The sequence below is a fragment of the Mesoplodon mirus genome (genome assembly GCF_964341445.2).
Source record: "Mesoplodon mirus genome assembly, chromosome: X".
In the NCBI taxonomy this organism is placed as follows: Eukaryota; Metazoa; Chordata; class Mammalia; order Artiodactyla; family Ziphiidae; genus Mesoplodon; species Mesoplodon mirus.
In genome coordinates, this window is record NC_138981.1 from 39,318,215 (window position 1) to 39,340,868 (window position 22,654).

At 41.8% G+C, this 22,654-nt stretch overlaps 1 protein-coding gene across 7 annotated transcripts in view; it reads right to left on the bottom strand.

The window, feature by feature from the left end:
* The window catches only part of CASK (calcium/calmodulin dependent serine protein kinase), a 391,985-nt gene extending 371,113 nt beyond the window's left edge, over nucleotides 1-20,872 (bottom strand). For all 7 annotated transcript variants that reach the window (XM_082609734.1, XM_082609732.1, XM_082609729.1 and 4 more), the window contains exon 1: nucleotides 20,715-20,872. In XM_082609734.1, coding sequence (XP_082465860.1) covers nucleotides 20,715-20,773 — 59 coding nt within the window. In that variant the 5' untranslated portion in view covers nucleotides 20,774-20,872. The remainder of the gene's footprint in view (nucleotides 1-20,714) is intronic.
* Between the last annotated feature and the right edge of the window lie 1,782 nt (nucleotides 20,873-22,654).

Genomic DNA, 22,654 nt, shown 5'->3' on the forward strand with positions numbered 1-22,654 from the left:
GGGAAAGCCCCAAGCCCGCAGCATTGTCGAAAACAATAGAGATCATTAGCAAACAAACATCACAGCTGCCTAAGCCTAGAATACTGGTTGGGGCAAATGAGACCTCAACCAAATAAATAAAACGGAGCTCTGGAGAATGAGACAACCACATGGGGCTTAAAGCTCTGACATATTCTTGGGGTTCTGGAAGGTTGGATGCATGTGAGGCCTTGCATTAGATGCACTTTGGACAAGGAATAAGCAAGGATCAAGGAAAGAGGAGAGCTTCCCAGCTTATCTACCAGAAGGATTTCACTGTTTAGTTTGAATTTCTGTACAAGAAGAAAGTAAAAGCCAAGGCAAACTGGTAAACTGCCTGAACTTTGAAGGTGTGGACTGGGGCACACATTCAAAGTCCATGCATCTAATAACCCTACTATACTCCAGACATTATATAAGTGCTAGAGATATAAAGTCCCTGGTTCCTGCCTTTGAGAAGCTCATATTCTAATTATGGAACCAGGTGTCCAAGAAGTAATTAGAAATCTAAGAAAAAGAGATGGTTTCAAGGGATGGAGGGGCTTTTGATTAAACATAGCTAACTGAATATAAGCATCTGTCTACCTCCCTTCAGAAGCCATGAGAGTGAAGAATTAGGAAAGATATAAACCAACAAGATCGAGAAAGTGGGAGGGAATCTGACAGTAAAAGAGAGAGGCCCACAAAATTTTAGGTGAAAAGCCTTTGAAAAAGAGGTAACTGACTTCGTTGTATCTTTCTTCTTTCTGCCAAGTACCTCCAGTGGGGCCATCTAAACTGAAGCAAGTAATAAGCTAGTCCATTCCTGAGGGCCTTAGAAAAGCAGAAGGTAAAAGTTCAAGAATTGACGCTTCCATGGACATCTGAAGGAAACAGGAATCTAATTTTTCAAAAAAAAGGGAGGGGGGGAATCCTTTAAAAGAGCAGTAAGACTCTCAGATTCTTTCACCTCAACCAGAGCATCAGGCAACTGCCTTTTCTCCACACAACGGAAGACTTTCTGGAGAGGCTGAACCAGAGTCCCCAAACTCAGGAACACTGCCCATAACTGAGAACAGAAATGGGATGCTTTACTGAAAACAAAAAGTAAAAATCTGCACAGCCAATGGTGAAAGATCCAGCCCTTTCCAGACTGGGCTTCTGAATACTAGATTCGAGCTTATTACACCCAAATCCCCTCCCACAAGAGATTCAAGGAGTCCTAAGTAGGGCTTCTGAATACTAGATTCAAGCTTATACCCAAATCCCTTCCCACAAGAGATTCAAGGAGTCCTAAGGAGAAAAACTGACTGGCTTAAGGAAAAAAAAAAAAACTTCACAGTTAGTTCCTCATAAATACCCAGGTTACCCCCAGCCACATCACAGGGAAGCCCATCAGTCAACAAGCCCCACTCATGTACACTGAGTTTCCAGTCAACTATTCCATAACAGAAACAACCTCCTCAACTAGCTTGAGGGATACCTCTAACATGAAAGATACCAAGACTAAGAAATGGGAAAAGAAACTCAGTAAAAAACAGACAAGATGAGGAAGATATAATTCACATATCATAAAGTTCACCCTTTTAAAGCATACAATTCAGTGTTTTTTTAGTATATTCACAAATATGTGTCTCGATCAGTAAGCACTATCTAATTACAGAACATTTTAGTAATCTCAGAAAGAAACTCCACACCCATTAGCAGTCACTCCCCATCCTCTCCCTCCCCCTCAGCCCCTGGCAACCACTAATCCAGTTTCTGTCTCCACAGATTTGCCCATTCTGGACATTTCATTTAAATGAAATCATACAATATGTGGTCTTTTCCATCTGGCTTCTTTCACTTAGCATAATGTTTTCAAGGTTCATCCTTATGGTAGCACATATCAGCACTTCATTTCTTATTTCTTTTACAGCCGAATAATATTCCACTGTGTACAACTACCACATTTATCCATTCATCAGTCGATGAACATCTGGGTTGTTTCCAGCTTTGGGCTATTATGAATAATGCTGCTATGGACATTGATGTACAAGTTTTTGTGTGAATATATGTTTTCAATTTTCCTTGGTATATATCTAAGAGTGGAATTCTGGGTTGTAGAACCTATATTTAACTTTCTGAGGAACTGCAAGCGTGTTTTCCACAGTGGCTGCACCATTTTACATTTCCATCAGCAATGGATGAGAGATCCAATTTCTCCACATCCTCACCAACATTTGTTATTGTCTGTCTTTCTGATTCTAGCCATCCTAGTGCATGTTTAGTCTCACTGTGGTTTAAGTTAAGTCTCATTAAGCCAAGTCTTATTGTGTTAAGTCTCACTGTGGTTTTGATTTGCATTTCCCTAATGACTAACAATGTTGAGCACCTTTTCATGTTTATGGGCCATTTGTAAATCTTCTTTGGAGAAACGTCTAATTGATGAATTTTAAATTTTATTTAACTTTAAATAGCCACATCTGGCCAGTGGCTAGAGTATTAGGCAGATGGCAGAATTTAGCATCTGGTCCCTTACCTTTGCTCAAAGTCAGGAGGGACTGCCTAGGTGACTGAAGTTCAATCCCAGCTTCATACCTCAACCTGGATGCCCCAGATGGAACTAGGAGTGAGGCAGCAAAGAGGGAGGAAAGGGAAATTGGTGCAATACCTGGAAGGAGGATGTACTTGGCACAGAGCCTGGCTCTCAAAACTTACTGTTGATGATGAAAGCAACTCATATTTATTGAGCACTTGCAAGGTGCCAGGAACTGTGCTTTATACCCACTGTCTCATTTAGTCGTTAAAACAATCCTATCAGGTAGATTCTACTGTATCCATTTTACAAATGAGGAAGCAGTTTTAGACAGATCAGGTAAGCAAGTATTAGTAATTTTACTCACCATAAAATTCTCCATTCCATTTCAACCTTAGAAATGTCTTTTCTTCATCTAGTTTAATTATAACAACGACCTGACAGTTCTCAATAGGGAAGCTAAGTGTTATTCAGGATTCCATCATTATGTTCAGCATATACTGTACAATTCTATATCTGCTAACCTATCCCAAAGGGACATTATGAGAATTAGATGGTTTTTGAAGCAGCAAAATATTAGCACTAAATGAAAATCTGAACTCCTGACTTCGTGCATTATGGGTCAGATTTTATCTTTTCTAATGTGCTCGGCTACGTCGTCCCCTTCTTTGAATTGGTTCAACAACTATATAATGAACATGCTGTCCTAGGTGTAGAGATACAGCACTGGCTATGACAGCCGTGAATCCTGACCTAATGAAGCTTAAAAGATATATTAAAGAAATATATGGTTTTAAAAGTACACAAGCTTCAATAAGTTTATGTCACATGGAGGCCTTGTTGCAGTGTCTATTTCATAATGAACCTTATCCCTGCAGCATAAGTACCCTTAAATGACACTCTCTGCCTACTAAGAAATTCTGAGTCTGAACATTATAGCCTTTCAAATGGCTTAAAATCCACACATTTGGCAGAACTACGGCAGTGGCTTCTAGGGAAGTAGCACCCAGCTCCCAAGCACGGCCAGCTGCCAATGAACAAAAGGAATTATTAAAGCTTACCTTCAGCTCTGCAGGGCTGTCCGAGACTTATGCACACCAAGGGAGAACAACACAGCCGGAGTCACCAGAGCACTTCTCCTGCCTAAAGTGTGGCGTGATTTCCCAAGCTTTCATCACCACCCACCCCTGACCCCTATTTCAGGTAGATAAAACAGAAATGATGAGGTTGTTCAGAAGATTCGTGTGGGTGGCTATTGTGCTGACTGGGACAATTAGGCTGCAGAACACTGCTCCCGTTTAAAGAGTTCACATTTTATTCATCGCTATAAATAACAATTTAGGTTTTAAAACACTGCATTTCCACACTACATTGTACAAAACAGTAAAGCTCAAGTTCTCCTGTACATGGGTTGCTTTTGACAATAGACCTAAGTAGCCACACTCTGAGGGCTGGCCGTTGCCTGACCCTCTCTCCTTGTACCTCGCCTCCGCGATGAGTAAGCAGGGCAAAAGGTATGAATTAACTTGATGGGAAAGCCTAAATGAAAGGTCTAATTCAATCATTTCCAGTCTCAAGCTCACTATTTCCTATGTCTTACCCAGCATCCCCTACCAAAGTAGTCAACCCAAGTTGACTGAAAGAAATTACGGACCCAAGAAACTCACCAATAATATAGCTCAGAATCATTCAGCCAACTCATGTTTCCTGACTTAAAACATCAGTCATGTACAACCAGGGAGTCACAGCTGCAAAAACACTTTTGCCTGATCTTACTAAAAGAACTAATGGAGACTGGGAGAAGGCCCCTCCCCCTTTTTTTCACTTCCTTCGGTGGTGTGGGTAACGAGAAAGATTCCAAGTGCATCAATAAGAACAACACTGAAATTCAGTTCTTGTATTTTATATGACACTGACCACCAATTACCTTAAAGCCTGAGAGTAAGTACAAAAGAATACTGAGGGTGCATTATGATAGTCCAACTAAGGATAGAAATAGCCATTACTGGTTATGGGAAGACTAATGAAAACTCACCCAGTAAACATCCTAAGATTACCCACAGTATTCATTATCTATGTGCTCATAAACATCCTTGTGAGGTACAAGTGACTAAAGCACTCCAGGCCAAGGATAAAAATTTTCCAGATGGGATGGTGCTATTTCAGTGGCTTAGAGTACACCAAACAGCTCCCATGAATTCCTAAACTTAGCAGTCACAAAGTGGGTTTTCTCTTGGGGAAATAAAAAGGCAGCAAGAATTGGGAGAAATGAAGACTACAGTAGATAATTAAGTTAGGTTACACTAGAGTACAGCAAAACCAAGGACATACCAGTGCAAAATCAGTGAGGAAATATCACAGAATTGTTAAACAGGCTACCACTATTACCAAACATAGAAGGAAAGGGCACAGTAGTATATTATTTTCATTCACAAGTCTCTAGTCACTGAGTAATAATTTGGTATCAGAGAGCAATGGGTTTATAGAAATAATAGGGTCAGGTGTAAAGGCCAAAAAAATAGCCATTTGCCTATTGATTTCAGATATTTGTAGTTCAGTGTTATGGGCAAGAAAACAGTACGACTAAGGCTTCAACTTAGGCAGGGATCAGCAAACTTTTTGTGGTAAAGGCCAGAAAGTAAATATTTTAGGCTTTGCAGACCATATGGTCTCTGCTACAACTACTCAACTCTGCCCTTGTAGTGTGAAAGCAGCCACAGACATTATTATTATTATTATTATTATTATTTTGCGGTACACGGGCCTCTCACTGTTGTGGCCTCTCCCGTTGCGGAGCACAGGCTCCAGACGCGCAGGCCCAGCGGCCATGGCTCACGGGCCCAGCCGCTCCGTGGCATGTGGGATCTTCCCGGACCGGGGCACGAACCCGTGTCCCCTGCATCGGCAGGCAGACTCTCAACCACTGAGCCACCAGGGAAGCCCCACAGACATTATTTAAATGAATGAGTGTGGCTGTATTCCAGAAAAACTTTATTTACAAAAGCAGGCAGTGGGCCGATTTGGCCCACGGGCCATAGTTTATTGAGCTCTGATCTAGAGTTCTAAATCAATGGTTCTCTAAATTTAGTGGGCCGATTTGGCCCACGGGCCATAGTTTATTGAGCTCTGATCTAGAGTTCTAAATCAATGGTTCTCTAACTTTAGTGGGCCTCAGAATCCCTTGGAGAACTGTTAAAATGGAGATTGCTGGGCCCCACCCCCAGAGCTTCTGATCTATACGGCTGGGGCCTGAGAATCTGCACTTCTAACAAATTCCCACGTGATACTGCTTTTGCTGGTCAGGGTGAGGTCCACACTTTGAGAACCACTGCTGTAGACCTCACTACTAAACAGGGAGTTCAACATTTTAAGTAGCTGCTGAAGTTCACACCAGATTGGCCACAAAAATTTGTCACTTGTAGTAAGTTCCAAACTTCAAAGCTCAAATAAAATTAAGTAATTTAAAGAAAAGCAAGGGGAAACACACTAGTCAGGATTTTTTTCTTCACTTTGACTTCAGTGTAAACATTACCCCATCAGTAAAATACACACAATTCTTCCTCAAATCTCTTTATTCAACATTTTTCACCCAACACGTTCCAAGTCCTATAAAGATTTGAGAAGTATTAAGCTCTAGAAATCAAACAAGAAAATAAAATCAGTTTTAAAGACAACAGTAAATGACTCTTGCAAAATCAAAAAATATTTGACAAAGCCCACTTCTAATTAGAAGTGCCTCATTTCAAAATAATACATGTAAGGTAGTTTAAGACTTTTGAAGAATTTTGTCATTTTATGTTCATAAGGATCAAATGAGGTAGATAATATAGCCTTTACTAACCTTCTTTTACAAGATGAAGAAACTGAGGAAAACAAACCAAATGCTGATTTGTCACAATTAAAATTTTTTCCGTAAAATACTATTTTTCCTAGTAAGTTTTAAACTGCACTAATCAAATCCAACTTGTACATGTCTTTCCAGGACTACGTCTATGAATGTGTCTTCATAGGGAAAAATATCATTCTAATAAGATCTTCAAGTCCATATTCGCATTCATGGGGCTAATGCTGAAGCCATCCAGGCAAGTCTAACCAAGAAGCCTGAACTTTAATCAGGTGGCAATTTAAAGCACGCTCTACCTTCAGTGCAAGTGGGTCACAGATTATGGAAGTGTAGTGATCCCTTCCCAGCAGTACAACAGAAACACTCAGCAATGGGAGAAATACTATTAATGGAGATAATCCAAAAAGTAGAGCAGCAAGCCCAGAATCTCCCTCTCCAGATTCCCAGGCTCTTTCTGCAACAGTGATAATGTATTCATTTGAATAGGTATTTACACAAGTCATTTTTACATCCATTTTAAGAGGGAAATGTTTTTAAAAAAGAAAGAAAAAAGGAAAGAAATATAATCTACAATACGTATGGTCAGTAGACGTTTTTTTCCATTCTTATTAGCATGCTTTTAAAAGTATTACATATGTTGATTATAATGTGAGATAATTACATTCTCACTTTAACCTGTGATCTGAATACTCCCGTAACAATTTTTTTTAATTTACATGAAATATAATTAAAGAAAGTCCTTAGTGAAAACGCCTTCTTATTTGTTTTACAAGTATCTATTTTACAAGTGACTAAAGAAAAAAATATTAAAGATAATCTCAAATTCAATGCCAGATATTACTGCTGGGACAAAAATCCAGTTAAGACAATATTAAGCCTAAGAAGACCAGTAAAGATTCTACATAAATAAAAGCTCACCATTCTGCTTCTGAACTAATGGCTCAGATGGAATTCAGCAAAAACTTCTAACCTAAATAATGTAATATAAGTAATACTGTCCACAGATTATCATAGGAAGAGATGCCTTTTACTGTCCTCTGAAGCCAACCTAAGAAGTATTTTCATCAAAGTAAGTGGTCTAAATAGATTCCAACATGATCATTCTTCCACTTGACAATGTAACATGATCTAGTAGATGAAATGCTGTTCTGTAAATGTAGGTAATTTGGATTCAGTGCCCAATCGTATCGGAGACTACAACTTTAGAATCCTTCCACCTCATTTTGCTTGTGTTTAAGAGTTGGACACTGCTGCCTTAATAAAATTTGGGGAAGTTACATAAAAGAACACTATAATATCCATAAATCCTATATATGGCTGTTTCCTAAATATATATTCTGGGATTCTCCTCGTCTCAGTTTTGAAATTTCACATTATGAACAGTTAATTCACCTTTCATATATCCAAATGCAAAGACAAAAGCTGATACAAAATTCCCTCTTTTAACATAATCTTTGGAGCTTTTCTCAACACGGCAAAATTAGACCAGTCTTGCAAACAAATTATGTAAATCTATAAGCTCAAAGAATGCTATCTTTCCTATGTGCATAAGAGGCAATGACAGTTTTTTTAAGCCACAAAGCACTCTAAATAGTGTATGTTTACTACCACAAAATGTATCGAGTGAAATGAATTTCAGACACAAAACAGAATTTGAAGTTTTATTTACACTACACACCCTAATCCCAAATAATGACTCTAGCAAGGGCTCTTGGTGAAGTCATAAAATATACATAGATGGCACATCACAACTTTCCAATTAGGGATGAAGATTTAGCTAGTGATGTTTCCCCTAACTTTATTGAAGCTAATATTTTGAAAAAATCTTCCATTTCTGACAATTTCTAGTATGTTCTCAACTCTGCTTTCATCCATTCTACAGGCAATAAGCAAGAATGAAGGAAACAGTTTTTTTCAGGCACTCCACATTTATACTGCCTCCAGTCAGACAATCTTAGAAGAATTTTAATGGGTTTCTTCCCCTTTAACCAAGGATCAAAAAGAGAATCCAAAAGCAGTAAAAACAAACAAAACAAACAAACAAACAAAAAAACCCTAAATGTACAGTACTTCCCCATTTAACAGTGAAAACAGTTCGGTGGACCAGTCTTAATTTCTTTATATTTTGGTAGAAACAATCTACCTACTATGGGGTTACTGAGACCACTGAAAGAACCACCCAACCTTGAGGGTAAACAAGAATGGGAACTGGACAGTCAGCTCCAGTTTCATTTTTAATCTACAACAGGATCAGCAAACTACAGCCCAAGGGCCAAATCTAGCCCACCACCTATTTTTGTAAATAAAGTTTTATTGGAACTCAGCCATACATTTGTTTTCACATGGTTGTCTTCACACTACAACGGCAGAGTTGAGTAGCTGTGACAGATGTGTGGCTCGTCAAGCCTAAAATATTTACTATCTGGTAGTTTACAGATAGTTTGCCAACCCTTGTTCTACAACATCTAAAACTGTTGAAAATCAGTATAAATATGTCCGTGAGATAAAAGGTTGACCAACAACCCATAAAATTTGCTTTATGTCACAGTGTGTAGAACAGACTCTGTAGGCAAGCTGTGACAGTACTCCCCTGATTAAAAAGCATCTAACCGGGCTTCCCTGGTGGTGCAGTGGTTAAGACTCCACCTGCCAATGCAGGAGACACGGGTTCGAACCCTCGTCCGGGAGGATCCCACGTGCTTCAGAGCAGCTAGGCCCGTGCACCACAACTGCGGAGCCTGCGCTCTAGAGCCCGCGAGCTACAACTACTGAAGCCCTCACACCTAGAGCCCATGCTCCGCAACAAGAGAAGGCACCGCAATGGGAAACCCACGCACCACAACAAAGAGTAGCCCCCACTTGCCACAACTGGAGAAAGCCTGCAAGCAGCAACGAAGACCCAATACAGCCAAAAATAAAAACAAATAAATTAATTAATTTTTTAAAAAAGCATTCTAACCCTCATAGACTGCTGGTGGGAATGTAAAATGGTACAGACACTTTAGAAAACAGTTTGGAAAAGTCAAAGAGAGTTACCATTTGACCCAGCAATTCCACTCCTAAGTATAAACCCAAGAGAAATAAAAACAAAACTTGTACATGAATGTCCATAGCAGGATTAATTATAATAGCCAAAAGGTGTAAACCACCCAAATGGCCCATCAATTGACAAATGGATCAACAAATGTGGTCTAGCCACACAACAGGATATTATTGGGCCTTAAAAAAGGAATGAAGTGCTGATACATCTACAACCTGGATGAACCTTGAAAATATTATGCTTAGAAAAAGAAGCCAGTCACAAAAGACATGTTGTATGATTCCATTTGCATGAAATGTCCGGAATAGGTACATCTGCGGAGACAGAAAGTAGATTAGTCATTACCTGGGGTAGGGAAGGATGGGGAGTAAGAGTTAAAGTATACAGGGTATCTTTCAGGGGTGATGAGAATGTTCAAAAATTTATTATGGTCACCATGCACAACCCTGTGAATATACTAAAAACCACTGAATTGTACACTTTAAACGGGTGAACTGTATGGTGTGTGAATTATATCTCAAAAAGGTGTTATCCAAAACAAGGCCTTCTATTAATCTGCTAAAACATCTAAAATCAGAATATTAGAGTGTTATATGTAGGAATATCTCTTAAAAGACAACCAGTCTCTGCTTATACTAAATGACAAGCAGTGTAACAGTACCGAAGAGCAGGCACTTAGACCATGTATACTCAGGTGCAAATCCCCACATTGCCACTATTATTGCCACTTTGCCCAGGGCAAGTTACTAATCTCCTTATTCCTCAGTTTTCTCATCTGTAAAATGGGGAGGGGGGTGACTGCCTCAAAAGGAAGGTCTGTGGCCAAAGTTAAATTAGAAAAATATAAAGAATTTAACACCATGTCCAGCACGTAATGAGCACTCAAACCATAGGATCTGAGAACAACAACAAATTCCTAAAGTTGTCCCTGAAAACTTTAGCTTTATACTTACTGTTTGAATTTTTTATGTTACCTGTGTCACTGAAACTAAAATAGGAGCTGTGAACCTAAAACTGCTCTAAAGAATAAGGATTATCAATTTAAAAAATAAACTAGGGTGAACATTTTCAACAACTTTAAGATTTCTTTTATTTTCCCTACCTGTATTCCTCTACTCCATTTTCTAAACGAGACGGGCCTGAAAAGATTAAATAAGTTACCTAGGAAGCTTGACATCATTCAGCCCTACCTCCTCTGTAAAGATTTCCCCAACTTCCTTCTCCTACTAGGTGGTCACAGTCTCTGGATTGCTCACTTAACACACTCTCCTTCAACTCCTGACTGAGTACTTACTATGTGTCAGTTGCCAACTTATGCCGAGGATACTAGATGAACAAGTCAGATGCGACCCTGACCTTAACAGGACTTAAGTCTAGTTAGAATAGGCTTTAACTGTTTGTCAAATTCTCTCATGGACCGAGGGGTCCTTGAAGCCAGAGAACTAGGGTATTTGGTGAATAATAATGATAATGGCAATTTAAATAACAACCTTTAGACATTTTACATATACCATGTTATTCAATCCGCACAAGCCCCCTGCAAGGTATATGCTATCACAACCATTTTACATATAAAGAAACTGAGGCTCAGAGAGGTTAACTAACTTGCCCAGGCTCACACAGCTAGAAATGAATGCATAAATGAAAAAATGAATGAATGTTAATTAGCACCACTAACAGTTTTACACACATGGTTGAAAAGAATGTTCATTTCACCATATTATTTATGTAATAGAGCCTGTGTTTAGCACTGAGAAAGTGCACATTTGGAAATTGTTGAAACTTATCTACATAGCTGCCAAAAGTAATTTGAGTATCTCAGAGACATTCTAGAAATAAAAAATACTTATGCTGCACTTCACAATCACTAATCCATGCAAATGGCTCATGAAGCAGCCATCTTCATTCCTTCTATAAATAAGGAGAAAATGGTGACAATGTACCCAAAGGTTACCAGATCAGATCTTAGGGGGCTGCCTTACAAGCTACAAAGCACTGTGGACCCATATGCTTGGGGGAAAGTAGGTACCAAGCCGAATACAGATTCAACATAGTATATTTTGGATATTATTAAACTACAGAGAGAGAGAGAGAGAGAACACAATCATCATTCCTAAATGTAAATGATTCAAATATTCAAAACAAAGATAACAAAGTTAAACGAAGTATATCAAAAGAGGGCCTCCCTGGTGGTGCAGTGGTTGAGAGTCCGCCTGCCGATGCAGGGGACACGGGTTCGTGCCCCGGTCCGGGAAGATCCCACATGCCGCGGAGCGGCTGGGCCCGTGAGCCATGGCCGCTGAGCCTGCGCGTCCAGAGCCTGTGCTCCGCAGCAGGAGAGGCCACAACAGTGAGAGGCCCGCGTAACGCAAAAAAAAAAAAAAAAAAGTATATCAAAAGAAATAAAAAAGAAAATGTGTAACAGAATACAAGAAGTTGAAATGAAATAATATGCACTTAGATACAAAGAAACTGGCTTAAGTGCGACAAAATAATTGTTTCTTATTGTGAGTGGATGTGGACAACTAAAAAAAGCCAATGAACAAATTTAGCTGTCGGGGGCAGGGATGGAGGGAAGAGGGATGTAAAAGGGGAGGAGAGTACTACAATTATCCAACTGGGACCAGAAACCTTGAGGCAAGGAAGAATTCAGTTCCCTATAGGTGAAGGATTTAATAAAAGAACAATGGTTTGACAAATATCAAGAACTTAAAAGTATCTAAAATTTACTGTATTTCATTAAAGGTATCCATTTAATTGAAAGTTATGCACCAAGCTTGGGAATCAAAAAGACCTAATTTTAGGAAAGCCAAATGGTTTTACCTAAAAGCCAGCCATCAGAATCTGCAAAACACAATTCTAGTGAAAAAAAATGTACTTTTTTTTAACCCTAAATATGTTGGTGTTGAGACAGATTCACAGAGAGACAGTATAATATTACCAACATCCACAGAAATGAAGCCAGAATCTCGCTTTTTAGTCACACCATGATGGAATATTAAACATTATATTCATTTTGATAGATGCTTTAAATTGCCTCTGTTATAGATAAGCCTTTTCTTGGTCCTCAATCAGTGTGCTGGCATTTTACATTATTGATCTGCCCAACCTCGAGACTTCTGTGATGTCCAGCTATCCCGATTCTTCTAACTCTGTGAGTTATACTCCAAACCACAACACCTCCCCCCCGAGCTCCATCAACCCCCAAGAACTCATTCATTCATAGTTTAACTTCCACACAGTTGATTCCCAAATATTCACTATCATTCCAGACCTCTCTCCCAAACTCCACCCGTATATTTCCAGCAATGATCACTTAGAAATGGTCTGCACTCAATTCAAAGACAAAGTACCAATCCATATCATGGAATACTAGGCAGCAGGCTAAGGGGAGACAGAGTTAGACAGATATATAGATGGATATGGAAAGGCCATCAGATACACTATTCTCAATGTAAAATGAGTATTTCAGGTTTTTTTTTAACAAAAAACTTCCAGAAAGGTTGTACAAAAACTAGACAATGGTTACCTCTGGAGAACAGAGCTATGGATGGTGGGAGAAAGGAGAGAGATTCACTATTTACCTTTGCATCATCTATATTTTAAAATTCATTTTATAGGGGCTTCCCTGGTGGCGCAGTGGTTGAGAGTCCGCCTGCCAATGTAGGGAGCGCGGGTTCGTGCCCCGGTCCGGGAGGATCCCACGTGCCGTGGAGCGGCTGGGCCTGTGAGCCATGGCCGCTGAGCCTGCGCGTCCGGAGCCTGTGCTCCGCAGCGGGAGAGGCCACAGCAGTGGGAGAGGCCACAGCAGTGGGAGGCCCATGTGCCACCAAAAAAAAAAAAAAAAATTCATTTTATAATTTTATAAAAACTAGTTAATTAATTTTTAAAAGTAATGGAATATTATTAAATCTCAAAATTGAAAACATATATGAACTTTAAGTCAAAACTAGCTTCAGAAGCGAAATCTTCCCAGTATAGAAAGTCAAAGAGAGACTCTCTTATGCTGATTTGGGCTCTATAACCAATCATAGCATAACACAGTCGGCCCTCCACCGGGTTCTGTATTCGCATATTCAACCAACTGTGGATTGAAAATATTCGAAAAAAAATTCCAGAAAGTTCCAAAAAGCAAAACTTGAATTTGCCTCTCGGCATCTACTTACATAGAATTTACATTGTATTAGGTATTATAAGTAATCCAGAGATGACTTAAAGTATAAGAGAGGATGTGCATTAGTTACATGCAAATACTATGCCATTACATATAAGGGACTTGAGCATCCACGGATTTTGGTATTAGTGTGTGCGGGGGAGAGGGATCCTAAAACCAATCCCCTCACAGATACCAAGGGACTGGCCATCAGGGTAATTACATTTTACTCAGTTGAAAGATGGGATACCCAGATAAATGGGTGACTCTGGGAGAGAAAGGAAAGCAGGTCCTTTACCACCTTGAACCCTGTAGTATAAATCCAATGCCATATTTGATGGTTTAGAATATGCACTCTCAGATGCAACTAAAAAATAAAACCAAAAATGTGAGAGCTGTACACCCCATCAGCTTGTGGCTATGGTTAGGTACCTGCTCTGCAGCAGTAACTCAGTCACTTGATTACTTAGGTGTGCAGTGTTGGCAGACAGCTGAGACGCTCACCACTCAGCAGCTGTGGTTCAGTATACAGTTTTCAGAGTCAGAGAAAACAATTTCAGTATTTTTTTTTTTTTTTTTTTTTTTTTTTTGCTGTACGCGGGCCTCTCACTGCTGTGGCCCCCCCCGCTGCGGAGCACAGGCTCCGGACGCGCAGGCTCAGCGGCCATGGCTCACGGGCCCAGCCGCTCCGCGGCATATGGGATCCTCCCAGACCGGGGCACGAACCCGTATCCCCTGCATCGGCAGGTGGACTCTCAACCACTGCGCCACCAGGGAGGCCCCAATTTCAGTATTTTTATCACAGGATATAGGAATAACTGCCCTGTGGAAACAACCCCACCCCACTCCCAACAAACACCTATCTCTGAAACCTCATTACTTCTAGTTTGGCAAGTTAGGAGTAATAAATCAACTATTCTGTCTGTTGGGGTAGGGGAATTGGAAGGAAAAAGCTGGAGAGTAAAAGGGGTGGAGAAAGTTCCAAAATAAATTATAGTTCGGATGGATGGTCAAGATTCTACATTTCCATGCATAAACTTATCAGTTTGGTGGCAAACACTGGTATTTCATTAGAGAGAAAGACAAAAAGAACACAATAGATGAGAAAATGAACCGTAGTATGGAACCTCTACTGAAGAGGTAAGAAATTTAACCAGAAAGTCGAACAATTAAAATTTGCAGTAAATAGGGAATTCCCCGGCAGTCCAGTGGTTAGGACTCCACGCTTCCACTGCAGGGTGCCCGAGTTCAATTGCTGGTCAGGGAACTAAGATCCCGCAAGCCGTGTGGCACGGCCAAGAAAAAAATTTTTGCAGTAAATAAACTCTGAAAATGAAGACATACTCCTTATTTTAAGGAAACTCACTGCAGCATTTTCACAACTGGAATCAACAGCAGAATGCAGCATGAAATGAACGGACTTTAGAACTGGTAGGATTCCCATGTGATCTTGGGCAAGTTACTCACCCCACTCTGAATCTCAGTGTTTTCTGTAAAATGGGAACAATGAAAGGAGATAACATATGTAAAATGCCTAATATTAGAAGACATAAATGGCAACTTCCCTTACGAAGTAGGCATGTTAAGTTATAAAAGATTTTTTTTTACTTGTGGACAATCTATGTCAAAGTTCCTTTAAACTGCTTCTGCCACATTTAAAATGTGAAAACATTTACAAAAATGCAATAATTCAAGGACAATCTCAAAAAGTGAGGTACACTTGCTTCTTTAATTTATTGAGTAGAGCTGTAACTGAAGATGGTTGAAAGAATTTTCAATTTAAAGGAAATATCCAAAAACACAAGGGACATTAGAGAGATGCAGTATGGCAGGTGAAACTGTTGCAGATACAAGGGGAAAATGGAAAGGGGTGAACTGCATGTGTCAAGGCTATAGAACATGTCAGTCATGGAAGGTAAGGGAATCACAGGAAGCATTATGAAGACAACGTGCAAACCACACTTTAGGAACTCCAAGTCCTAACGCAGTCTGTAAAAAGCGGACGTGAAGATACTCTGAGAAGGTTGTGCACAGGCAGAAAAGCAACTGAGTGGCTCAGTTCCCTCCAAAGTGGTCCCAGAATCAAACTCCATCAACAGGAATCAACACTGCTTACCTCCTCCCAGTAAGGCCTGCCCCACAGCTTGGATCTTCCTGGGGCACCAGCACTTTAGCTGGTGATTGTGTTTCTTTTCCCTTGTTACATGACTGTCACTCTGATCAAGCACTTCTTTCGTGGAACATATACTCATTTCTGGAAAAATCTTGGTTACTTCAGGCTCACACTTGACCTTTTCCTAACATTAAAAACTCGTTTACCTGGGGCTTCCCTGGTGGCGCAGTGGTTGAGAGTCTGCCTGCCGATGCAGGGGACACGGGTTCGTGCCCCGGTCCGGGAAGATCCCACATGCCGCGGAGCGGCTCGGCCCGTGAGCCATGGCCGCTGAGCCTGCGCGTCTGGAGCCTGTGCTCCGCAACGGGAGAGACCACAGCAGTGAGAGGCCCGCGTACCGCAAAAAAAAGAAAAAAAAAACTCGTTTACCTACCACGTCTAGCTAAAATTCGCAGGGAAGGTGTTCCAACATGACGTAACACTCCCCACTGTGGTACTAGAAACCCAAATCACTGGGCAAATCAATATATGTGAAAGCCACAGTAATTAGGACAAATTAGCAAAGCTGAATTTTTCTCTATGCTAAATTATATATTTTACATATTATTAATCTGGTATTTACATAAAGGCTGCATTTAACTCAATTCTCTGGCAAACAGCATTATTGGAATTGCAAGTATGAGATTTAAAGTATATAAGCAACTTAACTATACCCTTTTAATAGAGTGTATGTCCAAACACAATCCATACTAAACTGATAGATTTCTTAATATTAAATTAAGTCATTATAGTAGATAGCCATCATCAACTGTTATTGAAGCAATCCTTGTTCTCATTGTCATCAGACAATCACCATATTAGCATTAGGTGAGTGTCATAAATCAATGTGAATCTTAAAAGACCCAAAAAAATCAAAGCCAAACATAGGCTGAAACAAAATTCTTATACAATAAGGCTCAGGAACACAATGTAGAGAAAAAAAAATCCACGTCTTGGTCTTTTGGCTTCAATACTTCCCCCAAAACATTTATTCTAGTTTTTAAAAACCGTAAGCGTCTGAAAAGCCAGTCCCAAAATATTACATACATAACCTAAGTTTTAAACCAATGACTCTCAATCATAGCTGCACATGAGAATCACTTAGAGAGCGTTAAAAAAAAATACCAATGACCAGGACCCACTTCCAGAGATTCTGACTTCATTGCTCTGACACAAGCCCCTTGAATTGATCTTTTTAAAAGCTCCCCTGGTGATTCTAATATGCAGCCAGGTGGAGAACCACTACTTTAATACAGCCTTTTGGGACAATAATTGCTCTGAGGTTGATAAACATGCTTTTTGCCTTTTAATGAGATTTTATTAAAACTACTCAATTCACTCCATAGCTAATGAGCAACTGTTACATTGCAGGCACTGTGTTAAGAGAAAGACGTGTAAGATATATTCCCTGCCCTCAAGAAGCTCCCTGTTAGCTAGGTAGAGAGACCCATAAATAAGTAACTGTAATTAAATATGATAAGTGCTCTTGAGGTGTAAGCAAATACAGCATGCCTCACAAACTTGCATGTCATCCTTGAGCAGGGGTCATGCTGCATCATTCCAATTTTAGTTTATGTCCTACCAAAGCAGGAAAGTCAGAAGTTACAGGTTACTAAATACTGAGGCAAATATTCAGCCTACACAAGGCGTAAAGTGTACATTTTGCTATTCTCTTTCACAGAAACCACTGTACCATGAAGGTAGGCATTTTTATGTTTTAATTTGGATGAATCATTTTAAAATTTCCTTCATGTAATATTACTGATTATGCACTTGCCTATAAAACCATCAATTTGCAAAAGATACAGTAAATGCTCACGACCATAAAAATTAGCTGATTGCCTGTATTTGCATAATACCTTTCCTTTCCAGTAATTGCTACATTTGCTAAGGCAAGAAGTTTTGGGACAATGACAGCATTGCAGGTTTGTTTCAGTCTCTTGAAAGATGTTACATGGGAAAATGTCATGGAAACAATAGGCATTCAAGGACCATTTGTAAGACTTTCAAAAATAAAAAGCACAGGGGAAAAGAGTTTAAATTTTTAAAAAAAGATATGGCATTCTCCCAATATTCATAATGGATCAGGCACCCGATTCCCTGTAAGTTAATGGATGAGTGAGTGAGTAGATAAGTAGTGAGGCAGGAGAGTGAGTGCGTGGTCAACTGATGGTAAAAAGGTGAAATCCATTTTAAAGCACTTCAGTGAAAATTTAAACCTGTTAAGCCCTAGGGGTCAAAAACAACTTGTGATACTAATTTGTTATAAAAGAAAAATCACAATTCCAGAGAACCTGGATAGAAATCAACAAGGTTTTCGGTACAAGTGAGGGCTTTCTGTTTAAATCCAGAGTTGAACAAATTCTGAGTTAAAATGCATGCTGTCAGAGATGCTGCAAGAAAATCTCAAGTGAATTTCAATTTCCAGATCAATATATGCTGAGACAATTTACCGGAGAAAACCTTCAACCTTTACACAGGGTGAGGAACACTATCATTACATTCTCTGCCACAAAGGCTACCTTGAATTCATTATTTCACGGAATGACATATTATAAGCGGCACTGGCCAAGTCAGATTTTGTAGGATATGAATGAGAGTTCATGTTCACAGTAGTTAAGGTAGCCATAGAGGAACTATCACCTCAAAATTAGCTTGCTCCCCATCCTTATGCAGCTGTGAAGCAACAGAGGAGATGAATCTAGTTCTACCAGAGGCGTTTCCTGAAAATATTCTATCAATTATAAGTCAGCAGAATACTGACTGTGCTAATGTGATGCTGACCACTTCTTTTCGATATCCAGAGAGTCACATCATCATTCTTTCAGACCTCAAGGAATCAGAACTAGTTACTAACATTGATTCAATGATGCCTATTTTCCGTTATCACAACAGAATTAACATTTTAATCTCACATTTTCCGATTATGACTTTGCTGGCTCATTTAAATCAAATATAGCTAAGACACAACAAACATCATTCCCCCCATGCACACACACACACATAATTATTTGGGGGCTTTGGGGAAACACCTAATTTACCTTCACTGGGTGCCAAGAATGAAGAAACCAAGGAGACTTTTTTTGACATATTTGTCTCTCTAGAACTGTGCTATTCACATGTGGCTACTGAGCACTTGAAATGTGGCTAATTCAAATGAGGAACTGAATTTTTAATTTTATTTAATTTTAATTTAGAAAGAGATACTTGATTCAGTTACTAGAAAACTTTTAGGTATGTTTGGAACAACTTGGGTATGTGAATCTACTTTTGCAAATGCAAATTTTATGAAACTTAAATACAGAACAAGTATTTACGATGAAAGTTTAGCTTAGTGTCAGAATTGAGATGTGTGGTTAGTGTAAAATACACGTTGGATTTTGAAGAGTATGAAAGAAACGATGTAAAATAGCTCACTAATGATTTCTATACTGACCACATGTTGAAGTGATAATAGTCTGGATCTACTGGGTAAAAGAAAATATTTTATTAAAATTAATTGCACCCACTTGCTTTTAATCTTTTTAATGTGGCTATTAGGAAATTTTACATATATAAAATTACATATGGGGCTCACATTATATATTTTTTGGACCACTGTGCTTTAGAGCACTTCCACAACCACTTTACCAGGGCGCATTTGGATATCCTTCTTCCAGTAGACAGGCTGGTCATGTAACAATAGGGGCAAGGAGTAACACGTCCTTGTATCAACTGGGTCTGAGGAAAGTGTGTAGCAAGCTCTACCCACAATTTCACCATGTGAGGAGACACTGTAATACCTCAGCATGAAAGGAAAATAATAAGTTATCAGCACTTAAACAAATTGAAATCCAGTACTGCAGACAACTTAAAAGAGATAGAGCCAACTGCTCTAAGGTCTTGCTATCATTTCCCAACTGCGGACCTTAAAATAGACGATAAAGCACCGCTTCCAAAAAGAGGCAAAATATTTCAATGGTAGCTATCTAGCAATCCTTAATAACTAAGCAAAAATTTCTCTTAAATCTTATCTCCTCAACTTCTAAAGCCACAGAATACACGCTGAACTAGGAAATCAACTTCAGATCGCCAGCATTTCCCTCACAAGCAAATTAGCAGATTGTGCACTTGGAATACTGTTTGACAAGAATGAAAAGGAAACTATTCAAAACAGATTTAAGAAATGGACAATTAGATGAGGAACTGCAGATTTAATTCTCAATCAGCACTGTGATTAATCTGATTCCCTGCTTTTCCCTGGTGTAATTATACAACACAGATGAAAGGATGAGCATTTGGACTGTCAGTTCTATATTCTGGACCAGCCCGGTGACTCAAAGCAGACGGCGCTACCACGCTAAGCACCATCCCAACAACAGTCGAGGGAAGCCTCGAACACTGATTTAACAGTCATTGCATAACGAGGCATTAAAAATTCGGAAACCCCCAACTCTTTCCACGTTGGTCTACACCAGGTGAAAAATTTGCTGAAACTGAACGCACCCCGTCTTAAATGACCCCCTCCAATCCGGGCATGGGGTGAACACAAAGGCATCTATCTAATACCCTGCACAATAGACACACACCCCACAATTTAAAACCCTGGACGTTCTTTCTCTATCTCTCCACGGAAGCAAAGGAAATGCAAGCTGCTCTTTTCGTTAATGGCCTGTGGTACACGCAAGGTAACAATAAGCCCAACTGTTCCCAGGAAGCAACTATAAAATTGGCTCTGCCACGTCCCTGTGCAACCGTCAGATAAAATGCCGACAGCAGATTTCAGCCGGCCCCACGCCTCATGGGGTGGCCAACCTCGGCTCGTCGGCCTCCACGGATCGCCGAGAAGCCCCCAGACACCCACCCCGCGGGGGGTTCAGGTACACGTCTATAAATACTCCCGGGTGAAGAGGACGAGGGAGGAGGGGGGCAGGGCAGGGGGCAGGCCCCGGGCGGGTGCGGGTGCGGGAGGACCCAGGCATCACTGAAATGCATTTTCCCACACTCCCGCTCCCTCGCGTAGAGACTCACTTGCCGATCACCTCGCACAGCTCGTACACATCCTCGAACAGCACGTCGTCGTCGGCCATGGTCCGGAGGGGACAGTGGCCGCAGCGTGGAGGGCTCCGAAAACGGGGGGTGGGGGCGCCAAAGAGCTCAGTGCCCGGCCCCTGGCTCGCCTCCTCCCCTCAGGACCCGCGAGCCCTCGGTGCCGAGGACACTCGAGCGGGGCGGCGAGGCCCGGAGACTGCGGCGCCTTCCTCTGCGGGCGACCGCCCCGGCGCGGGCGGCAGGGCCGGGGCGCTGGAGCGAGGGCGGCCCGGGCCCGGCGCCGCCCGCCCGCCCGCTGCTCCTCGCGCTGCTCGGGCCGCGCTGCCCGGCGTGCGGATCCTCGGGGACCGCGCGGCGCCTCGCTCTCCTCTCGTCAGCCCGCGCGGGCCGCGAGGCCGCGACCGCTCCCTCGGTCGAGGCAGGCTCCGGCGCGGCGCGGGGCAGCTCGGGCTACAGGGGGGGCCGCGGCAGGACCATGGAGGGAAGACCGCCGCGGAGGGAGGTGGCGGCGGCAGAGACGCTCCCTCCTCCTTCTCCTCCTTCTGCCGCCGCCGCCCGCCCGCCTGGGAGTGGGAGGGGGCTTCGCGGGACTGGCTCTCCGTGCGGGCGGGAGCCGCGGCCGCCGCCTTCAGCTCCTCCTCCGCCGCCTCGGCCGCCGACCAGCTCACGAGCCCCGAGCACCCTCCTCTCGCACACGAGCCCTCCTCCCACTCCGGCCGCACGACTTCCAGAACCACAGGCCCCGCCCACCCCAGCCCGTCGGGAGGCGGCGGCCCAGGGAAAGAGCCCGGGCAGAGCGGCGCATGCGCGCGCCGCGGGCCACGTCACGGCAAACCGGCGGGCGCCGGGAATCTAGAAGGGGTGGGGGGCTGAGGCACGCGGGCGGCATCTGCTTAGGCGGGGGCGGGGCGGGGTCGTCACCCCCGCGACCAAGCCGCGGAAGGGGTCGGGGACAAAAGGCTTGCGACCGAACGCGCTTCCTTGGTTCTCTGAGGCGAGAGGCTCGGAAGCCCGGCCGCTCCCTCCTTTTGTAACCACGAGAAGCCTTTCCCAGTTTCTGCTGGGGGAGGAGGCTGGGAAAGGGTCCTAATGAATGGGAAAGCAAGAACAGAGGCGGCGAGGTTGTCACTCCAGATCTTGCTAGGCGGCTGATGCTTTTAGTGCCACTGTCACTCTTTAATGAAAACGAGGATTGTGGATGAAGTGTTGTCCACCTACAAGAAAACGACCAAACAAAAACTGTCCAGGAAGATGTGCAACAACAATTGGCAATTTACAGAGACAGCTTCTCCCGCATTCTGCCCCAAATTCAAATATCTATCCAGCGCCTACACCCCATAGAGACAGCCTAGAGAGAGGTCAGGAAAGCAGGGTCATAGAGACTTTAAACCCCTTTGTATATTGCCCCCTCCCAAATTCCCACTACCCACTCTGCTCCTTTTACTCCCTACGAATGTTAGGCATGTCAGGATAAAAATGCAACTACAGGGAGTGGATGGTACAGGGTCAGCCAGGGAGTGAGGTTATGGGTGTTGCCGCTGTTAGGTTGTATTCAATATGAAGATTTCTGTTCAACTGAGCATGTGCGGAATGAGCCAACGCCATCAGACAGGTATATGCCTCAGTTGAGGACCAATAAAAAGAAAAAAAAAAGTCTTTGTTCCTCTGCACAGCTGAAGTGCCCGATTAGTTCATAAATCAGCTTCTAGAAATCATCTGGTAAAATTCTCAGTACGGTAATTAAAACAGAAGAAGAAGAGAAAGAAAGAAAAAAGATAGTATTTACCAAAGAGTGTGAGGGGGTGGAGACAGCCTATTTTCTCTTCAGAAACGTTTTCTGCAAACCCTTGACCACTCCGTTAAGAGGCTGAGAGATTTGCCAGTGTTAAAGATTTGAGTACTAGACCTTTTTTAAACAA